This window comes from Sorex fumeus, unplaced genomic scaffold, assembly GCF_029834395.1.
Source record: "Sorex fumeus unplaced genomic scaffold, SorFum_2.1 ptg000098l, whole genome shotgun sequence".
Lineage (NCBI taxonomy): Eukaryota > Metazoa > Chordata > Mammalia > Eulipotyphla > Soricidae > Sorex > Sorex fumeus.
Genome location: NW_026606155.1, coordinates 32651569 through 32663789, shown reverse-complemented (window position 1 = coordinate 32663789; position 12221 = coordinate 32651569). Strand labels below are relative to the sequence as shown.

The 12221-nt window shown below is 37.0% G+C and overlaps 1 protein-coding gene across 1 annotated transcript in view; it reads right to left on the bottom strand.

Annotated features, from left to right (window-relative positions):
• KCNH5 (potassium voltage-gated channel subfamily H member 5) overlaps positions 1 to 12221 on the bottom strand; it is a 391167-nt gene that overhangs the window by 138618 nt on the left and 240328 nt on the right. Inside the window, exon 8 of the mRNA XM_056134093.1 lies at positions 3224 to 3423. Within this exon, the coding sequence (XP_055990068.1) occupies positions 3224 to 3423 (200 nt within the window). The remainder of the gene's footprint in view (positions 1 to 3223; positions 3424 to 12221) is intronic.

Below are 12221 nucleotides of genomic sequence, written 5' to 3'. Positions count from 1 at the left end.
GTTCTAAGCCAGAGAGTAGAATGACTTTTCTTTGTCTTTCCGGGATAGCATATGGCTTGTCGTCTAAGAAAATAATTAAAAAATTCAGCCTCATTGACTATGCCATTAGTGGGAATCTCCCATTTCCCTTCCCATACCCACTCTAGCACATGATTTTTATTTTCTTTACTCACAGTGTTATTACTGACAATACTTGTAAATCTGAGTAGAGATATTTTTAGTAGACTGGATAAAATTAATACCAACATAAAGAGTTTTTTGCCGTATTAAATTAAACTTTAGATAGGCTTTATACATACACCACAAAACTTTCATCTTTACAATAGTTATTTAAATCTGCTTTTCCTGTTAGTCAATAACTTCTCTGAGAAATTTTCATTCCACTAAAAGACACACCTATCATTTTCTCTTAAGAAAAAACTAACTCATATCAATATTTAACCTTGTTTTCTCAAACATCTTTTGATTTCAATAAAAAGAATATACGTCATCCTTATTACTAACGCCTCTCAAATTTTTCCCTATCTCTCCATTTTCCCTGGACACACTAGTGATCAGAAGTACACTTCCTCTGGGGCTAGAGTGAGAGTACAGCATGTGGGCACTTGCCTTGAACACCCAGGTTCAATTCCCAGCAAAACATGTTTCCCTGAGTCCCACTACGAATGATCCCTGAGTGCAGATCCCAAAAGAAGTCCTGAGTACTGCAGGGTATGACCCACAAATAAATAAGAAAAGTGTATCTCTGTATCTATAAATATTGAATAAGCAAGCAAACAAAGAATCTGATCATGGGGACTTAGAAACCACTCCCTGCTACAGGGCATGTTCACTTCCTAACACACTCCATGCCAGTGTAGTGCACCCTATCTTATGAGGCAGGCAACTGAGCAGGTCCTCAAGGGGAAAACTTGAAAGAATTTGCTTGACTCCTCTGCTGATTCAGGGTAACAGCAAATATTAAGGAATACAAAGAACATAAGCTCAAAAATCTGCCTTGTACTAAATCTGAAAAATAAGCTGTGGATCGAACTCTTTCCTGTAATATAAAAACCCATTATTCCATCATTTTACTAATGTTTTGTCATGTAACCTGTGACACCTTTGCAATTTTCTGGAAAGTAAAGCTTCTAAGACGGTGATTGACTAGGCAAGTGGTTTTCTCTTAATTTCATTTTCACTGAAGATAGACCTGAGAGGACAGCCTATATTTGATACTTTAAACAATAACTCTCACACCTCCAGGGAACAGTTCTGGAAACCCTCCCTAGGTGCAATAAAGTGACTTGAATATACATGAATATGTACACTTTAATTGTAACAAATTAAACTGTTTAAAAAAAGAGCAAATCTTACCCTTTTTAAAAATTTCTCCACACAAGTACCCCTAAGAATTTCACTTGCGCCTCCTCTGAAAACCTTTTTCTCATATTCTTCTTGCTTTTACATTTTATGTACATTTTACCACCCCCACCCATCCCTTCCTCAACCATCTGCTCTAGCTAAAACTAACAAAATCTGCTCTGGCTTAAAACTACCTATTTCTTATTCATGAAATTCTTCTAACTCAACATCCACTTTGATTATATGCTCATTTCCTTTGACACTGAAAAGTACTTATGAAGCAGACCTTAAAGAAAAACTACAATTTCACCTCAATCACTAAAATGATTTGTGGAAAATAGGCATTATTAGTCCTCTGATAACGTGTAAGTAAAATAACTTGAGATTGGATTTCTCAAAAGTTCTGTGTATTTGTCATTTCCTATATTCTATGGGAATCAGCTGGGTGTCAGAAGTGCAAATTTTTTTAAAATTTGGTTTCTTTGATTTTTAAGGAGGATTTTGAATTAATATTTGGACCTAAATATTAGATAGTTAGAAAAATATGAGATAATCAGAAAAAACTTGAAGAGGTTTCATGAGAAGACAAAAAAGAAATTAGATATGTAAGATAACAAAAGAGGGAGAAATAAATTTATATATTTGTGTAAGAGAAATAAAGGTAGAGTCCCCTGACCCCGCACCTGGCTGTCTTCACCCGGGCCCCTTGGAGGGGGGCAGGTTGAGTTTCCCTCCCTGCTTGGAGAAGAGCCCCCGCAGCTGAAGACCTCTGAAACCCAGCCACAGCCATGCTTAAGACCACTCTCCACACACTCAGACAAGCCTCACTTATGAAGGAAACTGGCAGAGCAACCCAGGTGTGAGGGAACCAGGGCTGAAATCTCAAAATCTGCTTGGATCGGGACTGGACCTCCTCAACCCAGATCCCCCATCTTCCAGTAGCTAGCTGTTACACCCACTAACTGTTCCTGGCTCTGCCGTGTAATCCCATCAATGGAAGAGCCAGAGACTATAAAACCAAACTCCTGGAAGCACGAGGCCGCATTCGCAGCTGCATGACCTCTTATTGTCTAGTTCTTGCTCTCAGAGAACCTGGCAGGTTACCGAGAGTATCCTGCCCACACAGCAGAGCCTGGCAAGCTCCCCGTGGCGTATTCAATATGCAAAAACCCAGTAACAATGATGGGTCTCATTGCCTTGACCGTAAAAGAGCCTCCAATGTGGCTCAGGGCTGTTAAAATCTCAGGGCTGGGATAAATGAAGACCTTACTGGTGCCTGCTCAAGGAAATTGATGAACAACGGGATGACAGTGATACAGTGATACAGTGAATAGAAATGAAAATTAAAAAGTTATAAATTACTTTAGAAGCATGAGATAAGGGAGATATTTGAGTGGAGGATAACATTATAGATATAATTTTTAGCTTATAAAATCACACTTATTCATCATTTTAAAATCATCTATTTTATTCTTAATTAAAGTCCAATTACACTATAACACTACATAAGTTTCAGGAGTGTTTCACAGAAGTCAACATATATGTGTGCTACATTAATGTCATCTTGCAAGAGAAATGGTAGTACTGTTAGAATTTGAGTAATATAGCAATCTGAATGGCAAGGCAAAGGAGAATGTGTTGGGAAAAATAAAATAATCTTTGCAGGAACAATTTCTAAATTGAGCATGATAACTAGTATTAACTGAAGATTAATGGTTGCATGCTTTGTTCCTTTTAAGCACTCCATAAAATGAATGAAATATCACTTACAAAATGTAAAGCACTATTTATGAAACAATTATATAAGCAATACGTAAGCAGGAAAACAATACACATCGGAAGAGCCTTTAGAAATAATAACAAAACCAGTGTCACATACCTTCTCTGTGTCAATGCCTTTTGACATGGACCATGTTGAGACAATATAATCCATCACTCGTTCACTAAGACCTTTGGGGACCTGATAGAGTTTCAGAAAGTCCCGTACATTATTCAGCATCTCATGGTACCGGTTGGTGTTGGCATACATCTGCTGGAAAATTGTGGTAACATTTCCAAAAATAGTTGCATAAAGAAGAGCTGGAAGAAAAGAAATGATGAAAGTAAAACAAATGTCACAATAAAAAAAATGCATATTGGTCAATAAATATACCCTGCCAACATACGTTTTACAACTTTTAGAGGTTAATGCATATTCATCCATAAGAATACAGCAAGGAACTTGGTATTTGCTCTGTGAATGTTGTTATAAACATGACTTCATAGCATTAATAATTTTAGTCAATTTGACAAAAAAGTAAAGAGAGCTAGCAGATTTTGTGAGGAATTGGATAATCTAAAGTTGGTTTTTTGCTCAAGAATGTTCAGTTTTATTGCTATAGTTATCTTCAAGCCATATGAATGTTTTTTGAAAATTAATAAATTTAAAATTTTTAGAAAAAATTCAGTTTAGAAAAACATGTTATTCCTTATTTCTTGCTCCTTCTGGCCTTTGGAAAGGGTCTCTGTTTATCAATATTCTTCATAGAACATCATCAATAGAGGCCCCAAAGACAAATTTCAGGTGGATTCAGGACTAAACAGTTAGATTTAACATCTAAAATAAGAGTGTCTGGGGATGGAACGCTAATACAGCAGGTAGAGCATTTGTCTTGCAAGCAGCTGACCCAGGTTTTATTCCCAGAACCCCATATGGTCCCTCCGAGCACCACCAGGAGTAATTTCTGAATGCAAGGCCAGGAGTAACCCCAATGTATCACCCGGTGTGATCCAAAAAGAAAAAATAATAAAATAAAATAAAATAAGAGCTTCAGAGTCCCTAAAATTTTAGTCATTAAATTTATATAGGGCTGGTGTGATAGCACAGCAAGTGGGGTGTTTGCCTTGCATGCGGCGGACCGGGTTTGATTCATTCGTCCCTCTCAGAGGGAGAGCCCAGCAAGCTACTGAGAGTATCCCACCCCCACGACAGAGCCTGGCAAGCTCCCTGTGGCATATCCGGTGTGCCAAAAACCGTAACAACAAGTCTCACAATGGTGACATTACCAGTGCCCGCTCGAGCAAATCGATGAACAATGGGAGGACAGTGCTACAGTGAAGTTTATAGTATCTCTGTGCTACAAACTTTTTTGATTCCATTGCTTTAGTTAAGAATAAAGCTATTTGAGGTATTGTTACCTAGGAATTGGAAAGAAATCATTAATGTCTCTGAATTACTACTCCCTCCCTCAGCCAATAATTTACTGAATGCTGTCTCCAGATTTTGTCAGCTACTAGTGTTGATCTGATCCTCCAAAAGTTTTTTAAAAAACAGTTGAGTTTCTGTCTAAACTGTGTATTTCAGACCATCTTTATCAACCCTGTTCTCCTTGGCTCACTTTTGTTAACAGTATGCTCCTTTCAAAAAAGTAAGTAATAATTTATCCCCTAAATATCTGTAAACAAGGTCAAATGTAATACTACAGCAGGTAGGGTGCTTGCCATGTACATGGCCAACCTTTATCCCAGTACCACATAATTTCCCAAACCCTGACAGGAGTGATCCCTGAGCATAGAGCCAGGACTAAGCCTGTGCACTGCCAGGTCTGGTCCCCCAAACCAAAAAGCCAAAAAAATGCGAATAAATACTTAGTAACATGCATTGCATAGATATTTTCACAAATAAGTACTAGATAAAAATACTGAACAAGGCTGTGAGTTCAAATTGTGGATGAGTGACACATACATTCAGTGCCGTAGAACTGCCTCCCTGTCACAGGAACAGAGCCAGAGACCACAGACCAAATTGGCCTGTTTAATGCAGAGCTCTTAAATACTTATAGTGCATCTGAAAGGGTCTGAGGTATAGTACTGTACATAGGCGTGACTGATCATTTACAGAGGTAAAGCATTTCCACAGAGGCAATTTACTTTGGGGCATCAACTCAAGAAGACACCCTGTCTCCTAGGGACATCTATATTGCTTTTATCTTTGCATTTAGTTGTACATATTAAACAATTAAGTTTACTTCTTATTAATACTTGCAATTACTTGGATAAAAACAGTAAGAGATAGAGATTCCAAAATTTAGTTGTCTGGGCTCTTAGTTCTCTGAGGGCAAGTAAGGCTTTTACTGTAAACCCCAGACTAAGTCCTCTGGCCGGTTCAGTTTGTCCATCTCCCTGGACATCCTGTCTCTCAATTATAGCAGCTTGCATCAATACCTATGATGCTTTGTAGACTGCCCCATTTTGATGCCAGTGTAGATTTTCCACTTGCCCTGGGTCTATCAAAGGCCCATGGTGAGATCCCTTTTTTCGGGGGTATTAGGAACTATGGTAACCAACAACTGAGTCAAGTAATTATGATGGATGTCCATGAGTATATATATTTCAGAGTCAATCAACTCTCAGATATTAGGAGCACAGCATTAATGGTCTTTCTGTGTTTAAGCTAAGAACACTGCTCTATGGCAAAACAGGAAAAGACTATCGGGGAAATAGTAAAGCAAGTAATCCACTACAAAGTCCAGAATTTCCAGAAAGTTTGACTTAAAAGTAAGCAACCCTGACGTGAGGAATTGTGAAAATGAGAATTAAAGCACAAAGGAAAGGTTAAGATAAACTCAGCGCATTAGGGTGCTGGTAAGATTACTGAAAGCTTCTCTGGAGGGAGGAAAAGGGGCAATCCATGAAGCGTAAAACTCTTAGGGTTAATATCCAACAGAAGACAATAATTAGGGCAAATTAAAACAACAATGACATAGTCTATATCTTTCATACATTAAAAAAATGACCATTAATATGAATATTTGCTGTTTTAATTTTCAGTTTCATTAACAAAATCCAATTTTAAAGGAAATGAAATAAAATATACCAAGTGAGATTATTTAAAAGCTTTAATCTATTTCAGAAAATAATTTTAATGAACAGGTGTTCAATAAATATTTAAAAAATTAGGTTTTACAATAGAAAGTTTACAAACATTTACTTATCTTGCTTTTATTTAGGGATTTTGATCCCACTTAATCTTTTTAAAGTTAATGACATTTTGTTTAAAATAAATATGAAAGAATATACTGCTGACATTTCTCAATGGGATCTTTAAAATTTGAATATCTTTATTTGCAAACAAAATTTTTATAGAAGTAATCTTGGAATTCTATTTCACTAATAATGGAATTAAGACAAAGAATGAAACAAATTATTGACAGAATAATCATTTAACTGATATGGCATTTCACAATTTTAGAAAATGAAAATGGAAACTTTTCAAAATAATAAGCACTTTTTGACTGAAGACACAGTACAGGGGTTAAGATATTTGCCTGGCAGATGGATGACTTTGGTTTGATCCTGGGCATTACAAATGGTCTTCTCTGAGCACTACTGGTACTAATTCTTGAGCATAGAATCAGGAATAAACACTAAGCACTACTGGATATGACCTGAAAACTACTTTACAAAATGGTAAGTATTTTATGAGTTAACAAAAGAATGCTAAAATAATTTTCTTAAATTCTGAGGAAAAAGAGGAGAATTATAAGAGTGTAAGGTGAACAGGAATGTTAGAAATGGGGAGAGGAGAGGTTAAGTGGATAATGATAAATAGCAACTACAAATATGTTTGTGAATAAGCTATAGTGTCTCAACATACCGGAATGTGAAACTGAATTCTAGGAACTTACATCACGGTCACAGTCACAGTCCTCCCGTTGTTCATCGATTTGCTCGAGCGGGCCCAGTAACGTCTCCATCGTGAGACTTGTTGTTACTGTGTTTGGCATATCGAATACATCACGGGTAGCTTGCCAGGCTCTGCCGTGCGGGCGAGATACTCTCGGTAGCTTACCAGGCACTCCGAGAGGGGCGGAGGAATTGGCCAGGCCAGCCGTGTGCAAGGCAAATGTGCTATCGCTCCAGCCCATTGTTAAATATATTGTTAAATTCATTGGTAAATTCATTCCTTAATCCATTTGTTCATCTAATTCTTGTTAGTTCTACCTTTAACATATTCGATCACTTGTCACGATATCTACTAAACATAATTATAATGCAGGAAAAATGGCTACATTCTCTTTAACACTCCTATTAAAAGGAGGGATCCATAGTTCTTTTCCTTGATCTAGGCATACTCAATGACTAACTAATAAAATATGATGCTCAGTCTATAGTCTACTTTCAGCATACATCTCCCATCCTAAGCGGGCACTCCAATTGTCCTTTACTTGGTGGTCCCTTCTCTATCTAAGCTGCCTTTCCCCCCAAGCATGTGAGGTCGACTTCCAAGCTGTGAAGCAATCCTCCTGGTCTTTATCTCTACTATCCTTGTGTGTTAGTCTGCCATTCTGTTACTTAATATTCCACAAATGAGTGCAGTCCTTCTATGTCTGTCCCTCTCTTTCTGACTCATTTCACTTAGCATGATATTCATCATGTTAATCCACTTATATGAAATTTCATCACTATCACTATCACTATCACCTCGTTGTTCATCAATTTGCTTGAGCAGGCCCAGTAACATCTCCATTCATCCCTGTCACGTGCTAGTGTAGCCTGATGACATATTGCGGCCTCCTTCAGGATCAGGGGAATGAGGACCATTCATTGTTACTGTTTTTGACATATCAAGTACACCACGGTTAGCTTGTCAGGCTCTGCCGTGTGGGCAGGATACTCTCTGTAGCTTGCAGGCTTTCCAAGAGGGATGAAAACTTTTGGGGCAGCCTCTAATCACCTTTACAGGTGTTCCCAGTCAGGCATATAGGCAGGTATGATACTCTCAGTAGCCTGCCGGGTTCTCTGAGAGTGAGAACTAGAGAATAAAAGGTCGCGTGGCCACGAATTTCATAACTTCATCTTTACTAATAGATGTATAATACCTATATCCCAAACCACAGCACCCAAAATGAGAGAGAGGTGGGAGGATGGTGTAGGGGTGGTGGGAGGGATACTGGGAACATTGGTGGTAGAGAATGGGCACTGGTGGAGGGATGGCTACTCAATCATTGTATGACTGAAACATAAGCATGAAAGTTTCTAAGTCTTTAACTGTATCTCATGGTGATTCACTAAAAAAAATTTAAAAATAATAAAATAAAATAGAACAAATAAAATATAGTAACTATGTCCATGTGTCAATATTTGATCACAGATCTTAAGAAACTAGAACTTCTAATTCCTTATTGCTGAAATATTTGCTATTGAAATCTGGCTTCTAATAATAATAATTTAAGGCAATAATATATGACAACCAACCATTATTCTAGAGAGAAAATTAAAGCCACAGAACCCCCAGGTAATCACAAGACCTCAATTGAGTGATTCTCATGTAAACTATTTATATGAGAAGACATATTTGGTAAGATTTAAGGGTAAGCAGTGGTTCAACCATCACTTTCTTTTCTATTTGTATCTATAATAACAATAGCATAAATGCTCCATTGATCTATGTTTTTATGACAGTGTATGTCTTAACAACTTTAGCATATCAGCCATGTATGTAATTTAGTCAAGTTAGAACTGGGATTTTTAGAGCCACAATTTAAGCCATTCTGGAAAATACCAGATAGGCTAGAAATAATTTAATGTCCTCCTATTCTTGCATGAATTTCAGATGAAGTGAAATAGGGTGGACTTTTTTATAAGCCACTAATTTCAATTAGTCTTTCAACTATGACACGGTAGACACGGTCCTCCCATTGTTCATCGATTTGCTCGAGTGGGCCCAGTAATGTCTCCATCATGAGACTTATTTTTACTGTGTTTGGCATATCGAATACGTCACGGGTAGCTTGCCAGGCTCTGCTGTGCAGGCAAGATACTCTTGGTAGCTTGACGGGCTCTCCGAGAGGTGTGGAAGAATCGAACTCGGGTCAGCTATGTTGGCCGCTTGTAAGGTGAATGCCCTACCGCTGTGCTATCGCTCCAGCCAACTATAACAATTTAAAATATAACAAAATATTTGTGTTCCATAGGTAGAGAATATGAAAATGGAGTGTAATTAACTCCTTTAAATGTAAAGTGGAGTTCAATGTCATATTTTGAAAAACACTCTTTAAATATGTAGCACTGTAGCACTGTCCTCCTGTTGTTCATCAATTTGCTCAAGCGGGCCCAGTAATGTCTCCATTGTGAGACTTGTTACTATGTTTGGCATATCGAAGACATCACGGGTAGCTTGCCAGGTTTTGCCGTGCAGGCAAAATACTCTCGGTAGCTTGCCCGGCTCTCCCAGAGGGGAGGAAAATTGAACCCGGCTCAGCCGGGCCGGTGGCTTGCAAGGCAATTGCCCTAACACTCTTTAAATATATATTTTATATTTTAAAACTCAAAACTATGTTTATTTTAAAAATGGAAAATTAAAATGACAAATAAATTTTTAAAGATTTAAGTTAAAACATCAAATAATGCCATAGCTCAAGGCAGAGTTCATTATTTATGTAAGCATTGTTGAATTCAGTAGATTACATTCTTATTGAATACCCATACTAGTCATCAATAATAAAAAGACAAGCATAATCCTTGCTTTTAAATAATAAGGACTATTTCCAATTAAAATTATTAGTCTTTAATTCTACTAAAGTCTTTGAAGTAAGACTAATGATCTTTTCCCTTTTAAAAATGTAATCAAACATATAGCCATTAACACTGTAGCACTGTCCTCCCGTTGTTCATTGATTTGCTGGGGCGAACCCACTAACGTCTCCATTATGATATTTGTTGTTACTGTGTTTGGCATATCGAATACATCAAGGGTAGCTTGCCAGGCTTTCCCAGTATGAGATATAAATAAATTATGGTTTGATTATCATGATTAAATAATTTATAGTCAAACAAAATTCTATTTTTAATTAAGCGTAATTCAGTGCTAACACTTATGAGCTGCTAGTGAAAAGAGAAAATATAAGTACCTGATAAATTTATATTCTCTAGTTACTTCATTTGTTTTATCCTTAATTCATATTGGTTACATTCATCTCTTTATTAACAATTGACATTTTTAAAAAGTTTTGTGCCTGTTCATATTGGTATTCAATATTTACTTTTCCAAACTTCTTCCTTTTCTAAATCCTAGGAAGTAAGCAGTTTAGAGTGAGCAATTAAAATATTGATATAGGAAAGCTTCTGGTAATCTTTGAGGCCATTTGTTCAGTCATTTGCTTTTCTATTTATAGTCATTGAAATCTACCTTTGACAATAATATTCAAGATCTAGAAGGAAAATATTCCATCTATCATTGCGTGTGTTGCACTATCTGTTAAGATATTTGAAAGTTCAGTTGGCTTTAGTGAAAAGTGAATATGGTATCTATAGAATCTTAAGTTTCATAGTCTTACGATCTTTTATAATTGCTTTTGGTTGTCCTGATCATTTTGCAATAATACATATATGTAGGCAGCCTTTAGGAATTTACTATCTAGATAATTTCTTTTTCCAGATCTTCACTTAATCTATGTCCCTATTCTTTATAATTTGTGAATGGAGTCATACATACAAAAATCAATCTCATTAGTTACTTTAGGTGGAGTCAAATATTGAGTAGTATTTATTATCCCTCAATAATTACATAGCATAGATTATTTATACCATAAAATATTATTAAACTTATTGCTTTTATATTTAGATATACTAGAGTCACTTAATTTTAGTGAATTAGTTATAAATTTATGTTAAATAACATCAACACGGGAATAATTTTTAAGTACAATACAAATAAATTAAAATGAGAGAGAAGAATGAATGGGAAAATGTAGGAGTATTGTTTATTCAAAATAATGGTAAGAAATTAAGATTAAAATAGAATGAAAAGACCAGAACAGTTTGAGTTCTACTTTATCACTCAAGCGGTTGCTTTATATTTAGTTTAAGTAAATTTATTTTCTATTATCTCTTATCTAGAACCTTTATTTACTTTTTAAAAATTAATTTTTTTCTAGCAATAGCATAGCAGGTAGGTCATTTGCCTTGCACACAGCTGACCAGGTTCGAATTCTCCGCCCCTCTCAGAGAGCCCTGCAAGCTGCCGAGAGTATCCCACGCCCACGACAGAGCCTGGCAAGCTCCCTGTGGCATATTCAATATGCCAAAAACATTAACAACAAGTCTCACAATGAAGACGTTACTGGGCCCGCTCGAGAAAACTGAACAACAGGAGGACAGGAGAGGACAGGACTGGTGCCCGCTGGAGCAAATCAAGGAACAATGGGAGGACAGTGCTACAGTGTTTCTAAGAGTTGTGTAGACTCAATCATAGATTACAATTGTATATTATCTTTTGAAGTTCCCATTTTTATCTTAATGTTAATCTCTTCTTTACCATTTATATGTCTATCTAGGGCTGGAGTGATAGGACAGCAGGTAGGGCGCTTGCCTTGCACGCAGTCGACCCCGGCCCACCTGGTTTGATTCTCCGCCCCTCTCAGAGAGTCGGGTAAACTGCAGAGAGTCTCCCGCATGGCAAAGTCTGGCAAGATAACTGTGACGTATTCGATATGCCAAAAACAGTAACAAGTCTCACAATGAAGAAATTACTGGTGCCTGCTTGAGCAAACCGATGAATAACAGGAGGACAGTGCTATACAGTGCTATTATTCTAAGCTCCCTTCATACTAGGGCTTTCCATGCTGCTTAAGACATCACATTCCCGTTTGGTACATTTGCTCTGCTGATACAGTGACTAGTCTTTAAAAAAAAAAACTGTGTAGAGGAGCTGTCTTAAGTGCTGAACACAGTTTTAAGCAAGGACACTGCAAGCTATGTTAACCTTGAAAAACTGATCACTCTACATTCTCAGGAGTTCCAAAAGCAGCTTTGAAAAGAGGCAGAGGAAGAAGAAATATGAGGAGGATATTGGGAAATGAAAAAGCACATGACATAGATGCTGAAGAGGCACACGG